The 22,199-nt window shown below is 38.8% G+C and overlaps 1 protein-coding gene across 1 annotated transcript in view; it reads left to right on the top strand.

Annotated features, from left to right (window-relative positions):
• Nucleotides 1-20,767, top strand: part of LOC149300931 (calcium-binding protein 8) — a 134,211-nt gene extending 113,444 nt beyond the window's left edge. The window contains exons 4-5 of the mRNA XM_089484646.1: nt 14,941-15,097; nt 20,640-20,767. Coding sequence (XP_089340772.1) covers nt 14,941-15,097; nt 20,640-20,767 — 285 coding nt within the window. The remainder of the gene's footprint in view (nt 1-14,940; nt 15,098-20,639) is intronic.
• Nucleotides 20,768-22,199: the final 1,432 nt, after the last annotated feature.

Below are 22,199 nucleotides of genomic sequence, written 5' to 3'. Positions count from 1 at the left end.
AAAAAAAAAAAAAATACTACCACAAAGTGTGGCAAAGGCTGGTGGTAGAATCTGATGCATGGAAAGGGTTAAATACTACCATTTTAAGTACCTTGGGGTGTCTAGTTTTCAAAAATATATGGTTTTATGAGGTAAATTGTAGTGGCCAGGCTCAAAGATAGGGCATAGGCACAGACTGACCAAAATAGGGGAAAAAAAGCGCACTTCCCAAATGTGGCCTTTTAACCCCAAACAGCAGTCAAACCCATGCATGGGTTGTATCACTGTACTCGAGAGATGTTATTGAACACATATTAGGGTGTTGTTTGATAGTGACGTATACCTGGAGCTATAAATGTATACCCAAAGTACAATTTGTGTAAAAAAAAATACCAAAAAAATACTAACACAAAGTGTGGCAAAGGCTGGTGGTAGAATCTCATGCATGGAAAGGGTTAAAATACTAGCATTTGAAATACCTTGGGGTGTCTAGTTTTCCAAAATATATGATTTGATGGGGTTAATTGCATTGGCTGGCTTCAAAGATACCCGAAATGGCACATGGGGGGAAGAATTACCAGATTTGGAAAAAATGGTTTTGAAATAGCAAAACGCTACCTGTACTTAATGCTCCATAACGTGCAGAAAAAAGCAAAAAAACATAAAAACATTGGGTATTTCTAAACTCAGGACAAATAGTAGAATATATTTAGTAGGGTTTTTCATTAGCTTTTTTGGATGAGTAAAAGATTTTTGGGGTAAAAGTCAGAAAATGTGGGTTTTTTTAACATTTTTCATCATATTTTATTATTTTTTTTTATGGGAAATTAGATAATATGATTAAAACAATGGTATCTGAAGAAAGCCCTTCTTGTCCTGAAAAAAACAACATATAATTTGTGTGGGTTCACTAAATGAGTGAAGAGAAAATTACATCTAAACACGAACACCGCAAAAGTATTAAAACAGCCTCGGTCCCAATGGTACAAAAGGTAAAACACAGCCTGGTCCTTAAGGGGTTAACAACTTAATATGTACTTATCTCTTAGTAAAGGCCATGAGTGAAATATGATTTCAAAATAACAGCTGAACTGGCAGTTAGTTTTCATTCTTTAATATAAGCCCCTGCTGCCAATATATATTAATATTACACCCCGCTACCAATATATATTAATATTATACCCTGCTACCTATATAGATTATTATTAGCCCCTGCTGCCAATATATATTAATATTAGCCCCTTCTGTGGATATATATTAATATTAGACCCTGCTGACAATATATATAAATATTAGACCCTGCTGACAATATATTTTAATATTAGACCCTGCTGACAATATATATTAATATTAGCCCCTGCTGAAGATATATATTATTAGACCCTGCTGCCAATATATATTAATATTAGAACCTGCTGCAGATATATATTAATATTAGACCCTGCTGCCAATATATATTAATATTAGACCCTCCTGCCAATATAGATATTAATATTAGACCCTGCTGCCAATATATATATATTAATATTAGACCCTGCTGCCAATATATATTGATATTAGCCCCTGCTGGCCAATATATATATATATATATATATATATATATATATATATATATATATATATATATATATATATATATATATATATATATATATGTATTGGACCCTGCTGCCAATATATAAATATTATACCCTGCTGCCAATATAATATATATATATACATACATACATATATATACATATTAGATCCTGTGCTAATATAAATAAATATTAGATCCTGTTGTCAGTATATTTTATATTGAAAAAATTGGACCCCAGGAAAGCATTTCCTTTTCCTAGCATGCACTCACTCCCCCCGCTACCATACACAAAAAAAATATTTGCTGGACTGAGTGCAGGTTAGGGGAAGGCTGTGAGAGTCAGTGCAGTCTCCCCTCCTTCTGACCATACCGTGACATTGAAAGGTCCTCTCCTCTGTAATCATCCCCAGAGTCCTTTTATCCCCCATTCACTAAGCCATACTTCTCTTTTACTTACTCCCTGTAGTTCAGGTATAGATAAAAAAAAACAACACATGTAAACAGCACTTGCATGTATAGATCCACCAAATAAGACATACAAACCCTATATTTGCAGGTATAGATAAATAATTTATGGAAACAGCATAGCAGATATAGATCAACAGAATAACACACAAACCTAGCTTTGCAGGTATAAATCAATTGTAATGCACATAAAACACAGCATTAAAGGTATAGATGAACCCCCCTTAATTGCAGGCATAGATCACAGGTTGCACATCCCAAAAGCCAGCCCTGGCGTCCACACTGCCCACATTGAACCTGACCAGCACCGAAATTACACACATAGGACGTAACATCTTTGTCCCCAAACCCAAGCCCAGCATGAGTCAACTTTGTCCTATAAACACGCTACCTTTGCCACCTTTTGTCCCCTAAACACCCTGCTGATACACACAGACACTTTTACAGTCATTCACTAATTGACACTTTCAGACAATTCATTCACACTTAGGGGTGTACTCACTTTTGTTGCCAAGGTTTAGACATTAATGGCTGTGTGTTGAGTTATTTTGAGGGTCCCGATGACATCAGTGGGCGTTCCCTCTGATGTCAGTGGGCGTTCCCTCTGATGTCAGTGGGCGTTCCCGCTGATGTCAGTGGGCGTTCCTGCTGATGTCAGTGGCCGTTCCCACTGACATCGCGGAAAACACCTCCATTTAAAGGGGAAATGGGCAGAGAACAGGGCGTGTCACGCCCTGAATCAGGGCCCTGATATAATTTAATTAACTAAATTAGTGACATGAAATGTCTCACTTCAGCTGAGCTTTATAAATGCAAAAGATGTTTACTACAGGAACAAAACAGAAATTTTATGGAGACTATTTACAAAGGACAGACATGCAATTGTATCTATGTGTAACAATTTTTTTCCAAAAGTACATTTGCAAATGGAAAAAGCCCACACTCGCCATTTAAAATGATGCATCCCATATACAAATATTTGTCAGTCTCTTGTCCAAACAAATTAAACCTCCCCATGCAATGTGCATGTCTATAAAGGCTTCTAATTCAGTTTAAACAGTACATATCAGTTTGATGAATTCACCATTTTGCTTATTGCACCTATTATGCACTCATGGTACCTTTATACATGACCCCAACTGTGTTTAATAATGTATCTCTTATATGTTTAGGTGCTGGTATTTGATTTTCCATTTAAGGTTCTATTAACACATTTAATGGTAATTGCAGCCCATTCTCCCAGCTGTCCCTAGAGTGAATTCTTGATTTCTCCACAGATCTCTTGGCTGCTTTACTCGTTATTTGTATTTTATACAACAAGCTATGTCCTCACATTACCAAGAAATGATTCTGTTCATAGATGTTTTTGGATTTTTCATCATGTTTTTTTAAATCATTTTTTGGGCTTTTCATGTTTTCTAGTTTTAGGTACAGTAATATTACTGTTCAAAAGGTTAAGAGATGTGACCAGTTGGTTGTTGAGTACTGAAGACATCAGCTGTCTTGAGGCATTGCATGCATCCATCTAGAAGTGATAATTTTGCCTGTGCTAGCAAAAGGGTTAACAGTTTGTCCATAATTTTCTTTAACGAACAGTAGCTCTACAATGTAGTAGTATTTTTGGAGATACTTTTTTAGGGATAATTTTTATGATTCATCATTATTTGTTTTACATTTTGATTAGGGACGGTTTATAGAATAAAAATGCATGTGCCCATATGATCACATCATAAGTGTGTCAATGATGACTGCTGCATGGCCAGTTTATAGTGCGCACGTCCTTTATTTTCCTTGAACATGTGAAAGACAGTTATGGTTACCCAATGTAACCTATGGGGTTCTTTTCATCTTGAACCCAAGAAATGCCTTCTGCTAAATTGTTCCTTATGTTTCTGACAGAATACCACTAAGTAGACTTTTCAGACATCTTTGGAAATAAATCAAAAAACTCTTAGTATTCCCTTATCATTACAGAGCGAATTCACAGATTGCTGTGCATTACAGATTCTCACTCATTCATTGAGAAGTCAACCTCTAGTCTAGAGTACTACACCATGACTATTTGCACAGCTCAGTGATGTCATACACCAGATACAGCATGTGTTCCTTAGCTTTGATTATGTATGGTTCAATTCTTGGCTATTAGAATGATGTGTTTCTTTGCATTCCGTAGTTAGTAGACTTGTGCATTCGTATTTGGGTGAACATGAAAACGAACCTCGAAGGGTGCGTTTTCGTTGTTTAGCCCGAATACCGAACATATGACCATGGCGGCCGTGGCAAAACGTAGACGAACACACAACACAAAGAATCTTTGTGTTCGTCTTTGTCTTCTTCTACTAATCTCCCTGGTCCCTTCCTCATCTAGCCTACCTTATCTACGCAGCATCGCAGGGGTTAACGGATGCGGAAATCCATAGGTTCGCCGTCAGGGGTTAAAGGGCCATGAGAACGACTCAATTGGTCTCCTGCAGGGGCCTCCTCTGGCATTAACCAATTGGTTGATGCCAGAGGAGGCCCCTGACTTCGACCAATAGGCTCACTCGCAGGCCCTTTTTAACTCCTGACGGCGAACCTACGGATTTCCGCTCCCGTTAACCCCTGCGATGCTGCATAGATAATGGGAGCAGAAATCCGTAGGGTGATCCATTTGGTTAATGCCAGAGGAGGCCCCTGCAGGTGACCAATAGAGTTGCTCGTACGGACATTTAAAATCCTGGCGCCAAAGCTGTTGTGTAGTCCGTACAGTGTTAGCCCTGTATTAACCCCTTCTACAAAAAAACGGCAAAAAACTGAGGGAAAAAAAACGAACACAAAGAATGTACACGAATATTCGCTCAAACACAGGAACAGGCGAATATTTGCGTAATATGAAGATTTTTTTCCTACCACAAAGACGAACACGAAGAGTTGGATGGCACCCAAGTCTAGTAGATAGTACTTTTCACAATTTTAACATCAAAATGGAGCTATTTACCTTATTGTGGTCTTCAATTCTTTTCCCTTTAATGTAACATTTGTATGCTTCCATCACTACAATCAATATAGTGTGCTTGGTCTCTTACAACTTATTAATCTAACACCATCAGATTCCGTAGCACTGGTACAACAGAGTGATAAAATATTTTAAAATCATGCACATTAACAAACTGGCACAACAGGAGAAGAGTGCCCTGCTCTTGCGAGCTTACAATCTAGTCAGTGATTGAGGGGGAAGTAGGAGAGGACTGCTTGGATAGGGATGAGTTGATCTAATCAGGATGATCTGCAAAGATTGTTGGTCGTTCAGATGGCTTGATTATGATACTGGCTGAGTGTTAGGAAAAAAGGTTTTACGATTCTCGAAAAAGGTGGGTTTTCAGAGAGCTTTTTAAATTTGCATATGAGGGAGAAAGTTTGACAGAACGGTATTGGGAATTCCAGAGAAGGGCTACAACACGTGTGAAATCCTGAGAAGAGGCAATGAAGGTAGAAGAGAGACACAGTTCATGAGAGGTACGAAGAGGGCAGTTAAGGGTGTATTTGGAAAAAATGGTAGAGATGTAGGGGGTGCAGAGTTCAGGGCTCTCTAGGCCAGGATCAAAAGTTTGAATTTGATTCTGGCGAGTATGGGGAGCCGATGGAGCTATCGGCCAAGTGGAGCATCAGATGAGGACTGATTGGAGCGGTGAAAGGCAGGGGAGGGGGAGACCAGTTAGTAGAGAGTTGCATTAATTCAGATGATTTTTCAGATCAAGGCGGCAGGATTTGATAAGGGGCTAGATGTAAGGGATGAAGGAGAACAAAGTCAGGTGTGACACCAAGGCAGCGCATCTGGTCAGTTCGTTGGATGATGGAGTTGTCAACAGTAATAGAGATGCCTTGATTTGTGGACAGAGGGGGTGGTGGGATAACTATAAACTCAGTCTTTGAGATTTTTAGCTTCAGGTAGTGCGACATATTATTCATGTTGTAATTCCAAAAAAACAGTCGATGAGGCAAGTTAGAACAGAGGGTGAAAAGTCAGGAAAGTTTAGGTAGATTGTATAGTGTGTGTAGAGTGTAGTCCATGTATAGGTAGTGTTTGAAGCCCAAGGGAAGATATGAGTTGTCTAAGGGAAAATGTGTAAATGGACTAGAGTATAGGCCCAAGAACTGAGCTCCGGGGAACACAACCAGATAGCAATAGGGGGAAGGAACAAGTTCCAGCGAAGACACTAAAGGTACAGTCTGAGAGTTAGGATTTGAGCCAGGAATGCTATGAGCGTGAAGGGTTTTTAGAAGGAGGGGTGGTCAACCATAGCGGCGGAGAGGTCCAATAGTATAATTATTGAGAAGTGGTGTTTTGTTTTAGCGGTTGTTAGTTGTTAGTAAATTGAGCCAATATTAACAGTATATTTATTGAACTTTCATTATATCTGATGTATTTTATCAATACCTAACTGATCAGAAATATTAATTTTTATTTGTGCACAAAACATTCTAATAATATTCAATTCTAATAATATTCAATTACTAATATTCAAATATAAAAAAAAAATCACAGAAAGCAAATTGGGATATTTCATAAGAACTGGAGCGACAGATTTTGTCAATTCCAAATTACTTGTGCTGTATTGGAATTTATGAGTAATGTTGTACTGTATATATTCACATTATGGTCAAATGTAAAAGATCAGAATTCAGTACCATGGACAACTCCATTATTATTTCATGTATTTGGATGCTAACTAGAAAGACATAGGAATAAGGTCATTAACAAGATATACAGCCAAATTGATAAATCTTTCTGGGTATTCCATATGTTTTCAAAATAGTTATTTACTAAATTAAATGTTTCTCAGAGAGCCAATGTCTTTCATTTTTATTATAATAATGTTAAACATTGTTGTATCGTTACAAATTACTTCATAAAAATGAGCTACGTTAAGCCTTTTTTTTGTGGATCTAGAACATTTGTTATTTTTCCATTATCCTTGTTCCACGTTAAAAGAACAAATCTCCTTTGTTTCTTCAAAGCTGAACTGGTATTGTTGACATCTGATATTATATCATTGTTTGAGGGCAAAGAAGGTTAGTGGCTTTTTACTGTAGAAGGGATAGAATTTTTCCTATTACTTTTTTCACAGCTGCATTTTGACTTCCAGTTGGGTGCCCAGAGCATGAAATTCATCTTTAAAACCCGAAACATTTACTGAAATAATTGCATGCACCCTCGGTTTAACATATTTAAAGTGAGTCACCATTCATCTTTGACGTAAGCAGGTTCTTTGTTTCATTCCCAAATACTCTTTTTTCAGTTCTCCTGGCAGCTTTCCATTTATTTGACAATTGGTTCCAGGGGTTTATTCCAACACAAATGACTCACAATGTAAGAATAGTACATATCAGTGAGCTCTTACTGCTGTAATTTTCTTCAACATGTTCAGAAAGTTTTAAAAAACAAAAATGCTTTGGAATTAAAGGGAATGTTGCAAACCTTTAAAAAAAACTGAATATATGAAATATTGGCATAAGGGCGCATGGAAAAGTCTTGCACAATTAACAATGGAGAACAAGAGGGAAATGTTCCAGGGCCTCTGGTGGTATCTGCTACAGTGTACATTTTGTATTCATCTTTACTGAATGGTATAAATACATAAGTTGCTGGATGATGTGAAAGGCCAGATGGGAGCCAATTTAATACCTGATGTCAGTCTCCTGCATCAGAAGTATTTGCAGAGACACATCCAATATTGAATTATAATCAGGCATGGCAGAGTGAGTTTCCTATTTCCTGTCATGTGAGTTGAAAGCTCCTTTTGTAGTCACCTGAAATATTGCCAATAAGAGCAGGGATGAGCCTAGGATTAGTGGCATGTAGTATTTCTTCAGCGCCCCTTCCTCGTAACTAAAACACGCAACATGCAAACTTGCTCTAACGTCAACTCACTCTAACACCACACACTGACAAATATACTATCTCCCTCCTTTCTCTCCCTTGCAGCACTAACCCTAGGCTCATACTTTACACTTTAACACCATATGCTGATACTCTAATACAATACTTATACTAGCACTATACTTTAACATACACACATGCTGACACCAAATACACCAATCGTTAACACACACAAGTTAACAAGCTAAATGTTGTGATCTCTTTACTTCTCTCTCAGCATGGAACTACCTGCTGTACTTGGAGCTAAGAAACACTTGTCAAATTTGTTTGAAAATACAAAATGTATGGATTGTCAAATATAGAAGATTCATCGTGGCATATTCTGAAATTAGAAATTGCAACCTCAAGCATATAGCATATTGCCCAACTGTTTTGAAAATCAGGACTGTTCTGCTCCGCTCTATCATATCTCATATGAGAATCATATCTCATTATGTTTCAAAGAGTTGTGACATGGTAGGATAAGTACACTGTGCTGCCCTTGCCCTACATTTAGCCATGCAACAGCCATGCCTAATCACACCTCCAACAAAGATGTTGCATCTTGTGAACCTGAAGCCTGATGCTTCTCTTAATAATGAAAAAAAATACACTGATCTTATACTGGAACATATTCTCTATAAAAATATGTTTCTGCTGAATCTCAATTCATGCAAAAATATTTCCTAAACCATAGCATTTCTGTTTGTTTATTCTGGAATTGTAAGTGGTTTGTTCACATTGCATATACTTCTGGTACTCAAAGGGACACTCTAGCCACCATATGCACTTTAATGCATGAGAGCTGTGTGGCCTCTTTACATTTTTATGTTCCCTTTTCCTACCCCTCCTTCCAGCTTATTTGCTATTTCTTAGAATTTTGAATCCTTTTTGGAATATTAGAAGAAGAAGGTTTCAGTGGGAAAGCTGTGTTTTTTTTATTATATATCAAATAAGTGAGGATAATGCTCTAGCTATTGGTCTGCTCAGTTTTTAATAGAACAGGGTCATTGGCATACCTTGCATATCCCATTTTGGGGGCCCAGGTCTGTGAAGCAGTGATCTGCTCCTGCAATACAAAAGATGGGTCATGGATACGGCAGATCTTCTGCCAGCACAGTTTTCTTTGATTCCCAAACCACACACCATGAAGTGATGTCACATCCGGATGCATAGTACAGTGAGTCAGAGAAACTGAAAGCTTGCTGAGCGTACTGAGCAGGGTGAAGAAGGTAAGGGGTGGATGTTGTGTAGACTGTATGCCTGCCAGACATTGGAGGAACTCGTTCAAAGAGGGTATGCCTGCAGAATGGATGCAATAAAAGTGTGCATGCAGTGTGGGAGGTAGTCAAGGTAAAAAATAACCATTATGCTAGAAGCAGGGGAAGGGTTGTCCTTCTTGTCTGGAGTGTTGCTAGATATACTCTACTTGGAAAAAATAAATAGAGAGACATGTAAAACAGTTATGTTCTTAGCTCTCAAAACAAGTTCACCCAACGTTCTTAAAAGAGTTCAAGTGGATTTTGTAATATGATTTCATTAAAAAAATTAGCAGGAAAGAAGCTTGTTCAGAACCCTGTGTTTGCCTGGTAAGGTAGACACCTCAGGTTCTGGTGCAGACTTAACTTTGAGCTTGGGGGCCATCTACAAGCGTCAACAGACTAGGGCTGGTAGACTAGAGGAGGTCAGGAACCTGGGAAGTGGCAGAAGTACATGAGCTCAAGGTGATACACGGATGGGGCCAGAGTATTGTACAGAACAGTAAAGCAAAGAATATTCCCAGGCCTATATTGAATGTCAGATAAACAGGAAACTAAAACAGAGTCAAGGTCCAAACCCGGTCCAATATGCACAATGTCAGGCCAGAACAAGGTACCAAGGGATACAGAAGCAAACACGAAAGCCAGTGTCAAATAATCACTTAGCTGCAAATGCGCACACATTGCAAAAAACAGTGCTATAGCAAGGAAAGCTAGGAGAAACACTGGTATTTAATGGTCACTGATGACAAGATTGACCACAGGTGTGTCAGAAACAAGGATAACGGAGGTACATGAGGAGACAAAAATCAAAGTGTTAGAATGATCATCCATGCTCCGGGTTGCTTATTTTTATCCTGAAGTTCCTGACGGTTTAACTTTGCTGAAAATGTGGCAGATAAGTAGAAATACTTTCCAGCAGAACTCAGAGGTTAGTACAGTGAGGAGATTTAAACATGCATGGGATAGGTGTAAAGCTATGCTTAAAATAAGTCAAGAACAATAACCAATTGTGTTATGAAGTTTTTACAGCAGGAAAATAAGGAACAAGCTTAGATTGACTGAAAAGTTCTTATCGGCCATCATATTTGTATGTGAGCAACTTGCTATGTGGCAATTAGAGGTTAAAACATGTAGAAATGCTTTTTATAGGCACCATTTCTTCTTGGAAAAAAGTAGTAATTTCTCCTAAGCCAAGAAACAGCTCATAATTATTCTTGAAGTAATAAAGGCAACATAACTAGGACAGAGAAGATGGTTGTATCAGCATGAGGTAAAATCTGAGTGTCAATCATACCTGCACTACTACTATGTCTGAGAGACAGAAGGAGGTCATTTAAGAATCTCAGGGATGCTGCTATTTTTACTTGATCAGTATGAAAGGCTATTAGCCTTGGTACGGGAGGCCAGTGGAACAGATGGATAGGTTTTGAGTTGATCCCAGTTTTATACATAGGAGAGGAATTGTCCTCTCAGTGAAAAAAATATTGCTTAAACAAAACGTGCTACTTTGCTACTCTGTGTGTACAATGTCAGGGGCGGGCTGGGCCGGGGGGCAATTGCCCCCCAGACCGCCCTGAATCTAAGTTACACAGCCGTGCGGCCCCCCAATGAAATGACCGATTCGGCCGAGCCAGGGCTGTCGAGTTTTAAGGCGGCCGTAAGACATGCTGGCTGCTTTAAAATCATTAAGCGGCCGGCATGCCTGCACCATGCCGCTCAGTGCCTCAGTGAGGCTCTTCGTCCCGCCGCTTTGAAGACGCTCAAGGGGGCGGAGTCACACGGAACAGCTGCTTTTGATAGGGAGAAGAGCACCTTGGAGGAGAGCGTTCTGCAGGGAAGGAAGGCAGCAAAAATTTAAGTATTAAAAAAAATTCAAAATTGTTGCCTTAGGACAACAATTAAATACAAAAAGGTGTGTGTGTGTGTTTGGGTGTCGGTGTGGCAGAGCCTGTCCTGGTGTGTGTGTTTGGTGTGTCGGTGTGGCAGAGCCTGTCCTGGTGTGTGTCTTTGGGGGTCGGCGTTGCAGAGCCTGTACTGGTATGTGTGTTTGGTGTGTCGGTGTTGCAGAGCCTACCCTGGTGTGTGTGTGTTTTGGTGTCGGTGTGGCAGAGCCTGTCCTGGTGTATGTGTGTGTGTGTGTGTGTGTGTTGGGGTGTCGGTGTGGCATAGCCGGTCCTGGTGTGTGTGTGTTTGGGTGTGGCAGAGCTTGTTCTGGTGTGTGTTTGGGTGTTGGTGTGGCAAAGACTGTCCTGGTGTGTGTGCTTTGGTGCCGGTGTGGCAGAGCCTGTCCTGGTGTGTGTGTGTGTGTTTGGGTGTCGGTGTGGCAGACTCTGTCCTGGCGTCTGTGTGTGTTTGGGTGTCAGAGCCTGTTCTGGTGTGTGTATTTGGTCATCTGTTTCATGGCACTTTAATTTCTGTAGGAATAAATTGAACAAATTAAATATTTAGTTACCCAGAGATAAAACACCATCTTGAATTTGTAGTCACTTCAGAGGACAAAAAAAAAAAGGACAAGGCCCAGAAATCAGTGAAAAGTATAGGTTCTGTGTTATTTACTCTATTTCAATCTGCATATTTTATTGAAAATGATTAGTTGCATTAAATTGTGGGTTCAGGCATCCTGTGTATGATGACTTTTTTTAGTCTACCGACAGGGGAGGGCTGGCAGCCTAAGGCCTGGGGGGCAAGTCTAGTCAACTGGCCCGTTGCACCATCAAAGCGGCTGCGAGCGACATTGAAAGCGGCCGTCGTGCGGCAGTCACTCCACCAGCGCCTAATGAAATTAAAGTGGCCGGCGTGCACGCACCGCATGCCTCAGCTCTTCATCCCACCACTTTTAAGACGTGGGAAGAGGAGCTGAGGCATGGCCATTGGGTCTGACAGCCGCATGATGCAGGGGGGTACCGAGAGTATTTGGCACCTGTGGCAGACCCTGTATGTGGCACCCCCACACACACACACACTTTAAAACTGCATAGTTTCTATGGTTAGGCAAACATTGACAGGGGTACAGCATATTTGTTATCATTATATGCTTAGGGATTATGCGGTACCACCGTCAATGTGTGCCTATACATTGAGCCAGACACTGACAACCCCTATCACTATATACTAAGCCAAACATTGATGTGGTGTAGGCTTACCACTTTAGTGACTGGCATAGTATATAGTAGGGATGCACCGAAATGAAAATTCTGGACTGAAACTAAAAATTCAGCATTCACTTGGCCAAAACTGAAAAAAAAACAAAAAAAACCCTTTAAAATACTTTATTAAAAGTAACACCAAAATTAGACAAAAAAATCAACAACAATATTAACATATATATACACACAAACACACATATATATAACAACAATCACAATCCTATCATGCCCAGGTTCTAGCATGTGCTGGCTGACTTAGCATGATAGGAGTGTGATTGCTGTTTGCAATTATATATATATATATTAATACTGTCATTGAATTATTCTGTCCAATAAAAGTGTTAACACACCGAAGTTGGACCAAAAAATTATTTATAACAGCAATCACACTCCTATCATGCCTAGGCAGCCACTACATGCTGGAATCTGGGCATGAAAGGAATGTGATTACGGACTCCCTATGCCAAGCTATCCCCCAACACTTACACATCCATGCTATCTGAAACCCTCATTCACAAACATTCAGCATAACACCCATCACTCTCACACACTTACATTCAGCATAACACCCATCACTCTCACACACTTATATTCAGCATAACACCCATCACTCTCACACACTTACATTCAGCATAACACCCATAACTCTCACACACTTACATTCAGCATAACACCCATCACTCTCACACACTTACTAATCCACTCTTTCCTACCTTTTCTTCTTTCACTCTCACTTTTCCTCCTACTCCTCTTCTTCTTCTTCCTGTCCTTCCGGTGCACTGAGCGCGGAAGACAGTGGGCGTGGCTTCAATGTTGTGCCGCGCGCATCGTTTCTGAAGGCGTGCCGGCATGGTGGCACCCCTCAGATGAGCGGCAGCCGGGGCGGACCGCCCCCCTCCCCCCCACGCCAGGTACGCATGACGGCCGCATTCAATCCTGCTCGCGGCCGCTTAGTTTTTAACTTTGCGGCCGCAGCCGCATTGAATGCTCGTCCGTCCGGCCCACCGGCCCGGATTTAGGGCGGCCTGGGGGGCAATTGCCCCCCTGCCCCCCGGCCCAGTCCGCCCCTGTCTACCGATTACTCCCAGTCCCATCACATTACATCAGTATGCGTTAGAAAATCAGATGGGCATGGATGGTGGGCTGATACGGTGGCGCAACGGGCCACTTGACTAGACTTGCCCCCAAGGCCTTAGGCTGCCAGTCCTCCACTGTACAATGTAGTGTCTTACAGTATCGCATAAGACATACTTGATACTCAGGTGACTCAGTGGACAACAACTTACCTTTTTCTGAATAGGTGCCCAAAACTGTATTCAGCCATTGTGGAATGTCTATGTCTCCCAGTATATTATTACATTTCTGCATTTAAAGATTCTAGACCAGCCATTAAAAAGACAAATTGTACTTTTTTAAAGTGATAAAAATATCATATGAATCTAGAGAATCAAACTATATAATAAATATGATGACAAAAAATGGATTCATACAATACTATTTCAATGGCATCTAATAGTAAACTATAGCTACCACAAAGTTGTTAAAATGGAAATATTAGTTTAAAACTAATAACACAGGTCATACAGTCAGTTTTATTTTGTTCTTTGTAACTGTTACAGTTTGTCATAGATGTGTTGGAATATAAAAATAATAATGAAAGCAGTTATTCAAATACTAGTTTTCCAAACAATTACAATAATTCACTAGCAAATGGGTCCTAGCATATAACACTGGAATACAAATGTAGCATAAACACTTTGGTAGTTAATTAAATACAATAAAAGTGAAATACTTTTCTACATTAATCACATTCACATGTTCATAAGTTTATTGTACAAACTACAGGTACATTGAGATTTTGTATAATTTTTCTTCTGATATACCGCAGTGTTCAGTCAGTAAGGTAACTTTTCAATAATGCTTACTGATTTAAATATGCTTTATACATGGAATTAAAAGTCATTATTGCAGTAGAAACTCACTAAGGTTTGGCTGTTCCTTATCTAAAGTGAAGTCAGGGAGATGAAACTGCAACCCTTCTGCAAACTTTTCTGCCAACTCCTTCTTTAATCAACAAACCCCCAAATGAAATGTGGAAAATTTAGTAAAGAATAATGTTAAGGAATGTATGAGCCTTTAGAGTGCGAACCGGGCACGTGCTGATGTCTGGGCCTCTCCTGTGAAAGGGAGGCAGATGAAGACACTGGACTGGTACTTTGATGACCAGCGAACTAGAAAGACAATGATTTCAGCTTTAGCCTGTAATCACCTGTGGTAACGTGGTCTGGCACTGAAAGCCTATCTGCATTGAAGTTGTCAAAAATGCAGACTAAAAATATGCATTTAACTAATAATTTGCTAGTAAGTAAAAAATAAATGAAAATGTGTATTATGTGTGTCAACATTAGACTGAGAGGTGTCTATTGTTGGCTCTAGTCCACTGCTGTAGAGTAGCTGGTAAAGTCCAAGATCTAACTGGAAAGCTGAGTAGTATAATTAACATTATGTGGGTTTCTCAAATACATGTTAACTGTCATGATAGGAAACATTATGTATTTATTCCACATGTGTAAATTGCTGAAGAATATGTTTTCTCCTATTTACCCACAGTTTGATATGCAAAGGATAACACTGGAAGAATTAAAGCACATTCTGTATCATGCATTCCGCGACCACTTAACAATGAAGGACATAGAAAATATAATCATCAATGAAGAGGAGAGTTTAAATGAAAACTCCGGAAACTGTCAAACAGAGTTTGAAGGAGGTAGGCAATGGCATTAACAAATCTCACATGTATTTATGTTTATGTATTTAGTTTTATGGAAGGATATCTTTTATTTTGTTTGAGAGCTGGGTATGGGGTCAGGCAATCGAAATTGAGCATACATAGGAACTCTCAGACTCTGACCTGGAGTCTCTGGATGAAGCCCTGCTTCCCCAGATCTCCAGGTAGTTTTATTTTTTTCCTGGGCAGAGGGTGGTGTTTGACCACACACATTCCCCTGCCCACTCGCCACCCATTAAGAGACCATTTGGGGCTAGCCCTGCCACCATGTCCAGCTATTCTTGCCTCTTCATGAAGCCATCCAGGTAGCCTACCCTGGGAAGTTCCCAGGTATGTCAAAGACTCTGCTTTGTGATGAGTGTCTGTGTGTTTTTCAAATAGCTTTGTCACTGAGCTAGGTAGAGGAAATTTTCAGCGTGCCTTTTCTGACACTGGAAAATCAGACAACACTCTTTACAGCTTGCAAAAGGGTTGTATGTGTTTGATTATACAGTCTCATCACAAAATAAGTGGAATAAAATGTTACAATTTTAAATTTGATATTTTACATAATAACCATTTGGTTAAGAATATGCTGAAATGCAGCGCTTACAGTGAGAGGGAGTGGTCATCTGTTCTTTCTTGTGTATTTTATCTCCGTAGATCCTAATTATGCTCAGTGGCCCATTATAGTAAAAGCACATTTCATCCTTTGCATGTAAACATTTGATATAAAATGTTAAGTGGTTAAGCACAGTGTAAAAATGAAAAAGAATATGCACTACGGGCAAAATGTGTTAAGTGAGCATCCCATAGTGGGGCTTTGTCCAAATAGCACCATTTTGCCCCCTTTGTCACCCCACACGCACATACCATGCGTTTATGCACATACAATGCCATTGCAGACATAGAGCACAATACCTGTGCATTGTGGAGGCTTCAAGTTGCACCCCAGTCAGGTAGCAGACTAACTTCTACACACAGGGTTAAATTCCTCTGGTGATTGCCAGCGTCCCCTGATCCGGGCTCCCCAGGAGTCTGCATGACTTTCCTGGCATTAAGACCAACCTTGTAAACTTGCATGTTCCAAATTCTGTAGAAAGCATAGTAATTGCACCCAGTATCATATAATTCCACCTGAGGTTGTGATTTCTCTATAACAGAACAAAAACAACAAGGTGGTATTGCCAGGAGAATTTGCAAGAGAACTGTGGTGTTATCACTTTTCCTCACTATGAAGAGCCAGCACTAAGAAATGGGAACTCTCCAGCTTCTCTGATGCTCCAGGTCGACACCCAAATCCTTTGGGTCGTCCATTTTCCCTTTAAATAAAAGTGTTTCCTACAATGTCATCAGAAACTCCCCTAATGTCAGCGGGACCGCCCACTGATGTTAGCGGGACTACTCACTGACATCAGCGGGAACGCCCGTCACGTCAGTGGGACCACCCACTGACATCAGTGGGCAGTCCTGATGACCGGATAGCCGGAGCCCATAAGTTCCCAGGTATGAATATCTCCAGCATGAGAGGTTGAGCAGGCCCTGTATAATGCATAATCCAATGGGTGAGAAGACTTTGAAGAAATCTTGATGATCAAACTATGCGTAGTAAAATCAAGAATCTCTCCTGACAATTCTCCATTAAGTGAATAACAAAAGCGTAAAGAAAAGATGTAACACAAAAAAATTACCTTGCGAGTTATAAAATGGCTTAAAACCTTGAGAGGGCATTCCAAAGCTCTTAAGCGAACAATGCCTTGATCATAGAGTGAATTATTTGTGTTATTTTTTTATTCCTTTATAGGGTTATATGACACATAGACATATATATAGAGAGGTTCTGCCAAGAGATATGATTAGTAAATCAAAACTACAGAATGTTTCATGAAAATGCCTGAAAAAAGCAGCAGTTGTAGATACAGAATATTTCAAGCTGGTTTCACCTTTTTAAAAATTTATATTTGTCAAATAGCACAGTTATTACTTTGCTTTATATTCATAAGCAAGGTAATTGAGCTTACATGTTTGAAATGTCTGTACTGTGAATGCTCATATCATTATGCTGTTAACCACAACCTGTTAACTCTGGAAAGCTACCCCTTTTAAGATCATAACTGTTCCCATATGTGCTAATATAGATTGTACTTTGAGCTTAGTTGTAGTGCACACTTAGCTCTCCAGCTGCTATGCTGTAGTCTGTATTCCCCTCAGTTATTAATACAGAGTTTGCGACTCCAAGCTAAATATCATCCTTCTGGAGACCTGATTGTAGCCAATTCTTGATGGCCCATCTTCCATCTGTAGCTAAATCCTTTTAAGAGTTACTTTGGCACCATCAATACGAGAAAAATATTTCTGTCCTTTTCTCCCTTTCTCTTTACTGTTCTGTTTTTTTTTTGTTTGTATAGTATCTCACTGTGATTTCTAATAATTTCTAGTAATTAGGTTTTTAGTTTTTAGATTTCATTTACATCACTACACTAATTGTGGCTGAGTAGACCGTAGTCTATATTAACAATTTTTCCTTAATTTAGTGTTATACACTATATGGACAGAAGTATTGGGACACCCCTAATTTTTTAATTTAGGTTTCAGTCACATCCATTGCTAACAGGTGCATAAAATCATGCCCATATTCATACCATCACCATTGACATTGACAGACATTGGGTCATACTTAAGAGTCCAGTAGAAGCCCACAGGAGAACGCTACCTAATGGAATGCATAGTGCCTAGTGCAAACTTTGGTGAAGGAATGGTCTGGGGGCTGTTTTTCAGGGGTTGGGCTAGGGCCCTTACTTGCAGTAAAGGGAAATCTTAATGCTTCAGCATACCAAGACATTTTAGACAATTGCATTCTTCCAATTTTGTGGCACCAGTTTAGGGAAGGCCCTTTTCTATTCCAGCATGACTATGCCCCAGTGCACAAAGCAAGGTCCATAAAGACATCATTGGATGAGTTTGGTATGAAAGAACTTGATTGGCCCGCACTGAGTCCAGACCTCAAGTCAAGTCGACGTTTCAGTCATTGCTGATGAAAGTCAGCAGTGACTGAAACGTCTACTTGACTTTGTTTTGTGTTGAATAAAGAAAAGTTGTTAACATGAAAACCTGGAGTGCTGACCATCGTTTGAGAGTGCTTACCACATGACCTTGCGGAAACTTTTCCTCCTATATATTAGGGAGAGAAACAGATATGTCTGAGACTGAGATTGAGGGTGGAGAAAGAGGCAAATGCATGTAGAGGGATTCTGCAGAATCATTACATGCATTTGCAATGAAACCAAGTGAAAAGGTAAGGGAACCATTCATATGATGGCTGGTTCCTTTAAGTATTCATAAAAACAGACATAAGTTTGTCTCTGTATTGATATGCATACAATATTTATTTCAATTTGTTAGCGTTCCCAATTCGACAACCATTTTACAGTCATTTGCTGCACTGATGGATTATTTAATTTCTTTAGAGGTCTGAGGTTAAAATGATTTAAAATTTCCTTTTTTAAGATGTAATAAAATGTTTTAAATACGATGCCAGATAGAAGATTGATGGAAGACTTTGTGTAGGTAAAACGACACAATTTGATTAGGATAGATGGACCGCGTCTCACAACTTCGAGTTGCGGTGGAAGTAAATGGTTGGTTTGAGAAGTCTTTCCATAATCAGATAATGATAAGGAAGCTATTTTCCAGGTGATTTTGAAATGACCTTGAAGGAAACTTACTGGTTTATACATTATAAAGGCAGAAGGAGTGTTGTGTATCTTGCTGTTCATTCAATGATCTGTTACCTGTCAGGTTTGGTGACATTATCAAAGCTTTTTTTTGGTAAGTGCATATAACCTCAGTTTGTAAAACTTTAACTGACTGAAATTGATCACTAAATAAATAATAACAAATTAAATAACATAAATTATTTTACTGAGATACTTTTCATCAGTTGATGTTTTTTTCTTACCCCACAATATTCAGAGATACATTGCAGATAGTCTATCAGTCTGCTCCCAATATTTTCCCCAATATTTTTCTTCCATGAATTATGGATTGTTTTTACTCCTTTCTCTTTTTCCCTTTCCTTTCAGAAGAAGTCTAGACAGTCTAGTTGTTACTGTGCAGGTTTCTTTATATATACATATGTGCAAGCAAAACTTGCTTCTTGCTTGTAAAAATGAGAAATATGAAATAAATGTTACCTCGTACACTAAAGGCAGGATTGAAGAACGTTCTGGGTGTCATTTACAAAACGTGCTGTTCTGTTGCTACCCTTCTTGGCTGGCATTTCTCCCACCAAAGACAGTTGCCAGCCCTCTTCTGGACGGTCGGTGGTCGGTGGTTACAGGTGATGGAGTAATTGTTTGCTCTGGAGTAGTTTTGCTGTGATTGGGCAGCATTGGTACCACCACTTCAGTCTTGTTTCTTGTTTTACATAAATTATGCCGGCTAAAGTGAAATTCTGCCATTTTTCAGTCAAATGTCAGTATCCTTGCCGATTCTAACTGGAAACAACAACACAGGGTGTCTTTGAAAGATTAAACCTTATCCTCTTACATCGTTTTCAACATCTATCATTATGGTGCAATGCTGCTATTTATATAGCTTGTTCTGCCCCCTGTCAAACATGAATGGCAAAGCACAGTGCCTAATTGGCAAGAAATATGCAGAAAATATATATATATAAACCCAGTTAAATTCATGTGTAGTCATTTTAAGAAAAAAAAAAGACATTGTAGAAAATGCAATCTATCAGTTAACGTGCGGGTAATTACATTTGTTTTGAAAGTGATTCTCTCCATATAACAAATCTGACACGTTGAATCTTTGTTTAGTGCACTAACCAATGAAGGCGAAAATAAACCAAACCAACACTTGGATCATTTTTGCAGTCCTGGAATCCTTAATGCTCTAATCACTGGTTGGGTGGGGAGTAGAAGTCTCCCCCATGGGTTGGAGACATGGTCATGCTGGACAAGGGGAACTTAAGCCATGTAGTAGACAGTATGTAAATTTGTATATTCCAATTGCTCCAATTCTATTTGTAGATAAGTTACCTATGGCATTCTGACAATGGTAATGATATTAAGGTACACAGTGTGTTGTGATTTAAACATTTTAGCATTAACAGCTTGCTCACAGCTGTTTCATTTTAAGTACGCCCTGTTCTTGTACCATTTATATTTACTAATGTCTAATGAATGGAAGCAGTGAGACCTGTGTCTGTGCAACATCTTGTGGCTGTGTAGGCTCTTCATGAAGCTCTAGCCATAGTGTATACCGTACATGTCAAAATATATTTTTCATACATCTGTTTAACAACCTCTATTGCATACTAGTTTTTGTTGTGTATATTTACATAGTGAGTATCTTAACGGCAAAATGCAAGCCAAACACATCAAGGCAGATAGATTATACATATCACAGCATATCAAGGTACAGTTTGAGAAACTATACTACAGATCAAATGTACTCAGAAAAGTTTATTAATAATATTATTTTTGTATTTGCTAACCTGTACATTATATTGTTATTTATTTTTTTATTTCAGTGCATTCCCAGAAGCAGAACAGACAAACCTGTGTACGGAAGAGCCTTATATGTGCATTTGCGATGGCCTTTATTATAAGTGTCATGTTGATTGCAGCCAATCAGATTCTACGAAGTGGAATGGAGTAGGCCTTCCATCACAGCACTGTGAACCTGAATAATCATGCATGTGCATGCCTAGGTGAACATTTTTTTCTCACTTAATATATAATGGGAACTTTCTGCAGGAAGATTTGTTCTGCAAGCAATACAAGGCCAGCACTATGAAGTGACTTGCGGAACAAGGAAACCTTCTTGGCAGGGACACAAAAGGGCTGTCTTAATGCTTTAATGGTTTTGTTTCTTAATGCAATAAACACACAGGAGTTCTGAATTATAGCTTCAAAGCGATAATATTTTATATGTACCCCATCAGCATTTACCAGGTAAGATCTGGGATACCCATGAACGTTAGCACTCCAGAGACATAAAGAAAAATTTACATCCAAGCTTCTCCTCATATATTGTGAAGCGGTGCATCTCTTACATTTTGCACTATTCTATTTAAAATGTCCAGTGACAACCAGTGGAATGTGTGTTAAAAAGCTCAATGATCTACTCTTCTTCTTTGTTAAATGTATTTCCTTGCGGATCACTTATAGAATGGATAATATACACATTTAGTTACATCACAGAAGACAGATGATCTCTCATCTCATCCAGATATGCTCCTTGCACTTCACATAGTCCTGTCTGAACACTTGATATGTTCAACAAAACAAAAAAAATTAATATTTATTGAGGGGTTATACAATACTTAGGTGCTGAGATATATTATACAGTATTATAATTTACTCTTACCGTATAGTAATCTAGAGGGATTTCAAAATGATTCTCATAGAATAACGAGCTAACAATGACCATAGCAAAAATAGTATATACAAATATATAATCATATTTCAACTGAGTAATAGTAATTAGTAATAACTAAAAGAGAAATGCACAAGAGCTAGAAGCCGTTTTGTTTCTACATACCCACATTTCATCATTTCATTGTAGATTGAAGCAATAATAACAAACATATTTGGGAGGAAAAAAAACATATGTAGGTATTATTGACTTTTCCATTTAGTAAAAGCTTGGACTGCTATGTTCTGTTTTTTCAATGCCGCATTGATAGTTTTTAGTTTTTTTAACTATACTAAGAATGTATTGATCATAAAAAGTGCTTGTGAATTCCACCTTTTCAAATCAAGCCAAAGCCATAACCATAGCTTATTTTATCTGGCCCATGCTAATATCCATTCTTTAACTGTGAAAATATATATTGTTGTAGTCAACCATGTAACATTAATAATTCCTGTATCTTATTGTAAAAAAAAACTATATTATACGCTATTGTTGCTTTTAAATTTCCTTTGTGCACATTTGTAAGTTATTAAGACAATTATTTGACTTTTTGATTTGCTTAAATTCACAAGTGTAATAATTTGGTATGGAAAAATATTTGTAATAGGCTTCCAATGTCACTTTATAGCTAATGGCTGTTATGCAGTAATAGGCTCTTTTAAATGTCATCTAA

This window comes from Sceloporus occidentalis, unplaced genomic scaffold, assembly GCF_023333645.1.
Source record: "Sceloporus occidentalis isolate IW3139 unplaced genomic scaffold, rSceOcc1.0.p SCAF_22, whole genome shotgun sequence".
NCBI classification, from domain to species: Eukaryota; Metazoa; Chordata; class Lepidosauria; order Squamata; family Phrynosomatidae; genus Sceloporus; species Sceloporus occidentalis.
This window is presented reverse-complemented; position numbering and strand designations above follow the sequence as displayed.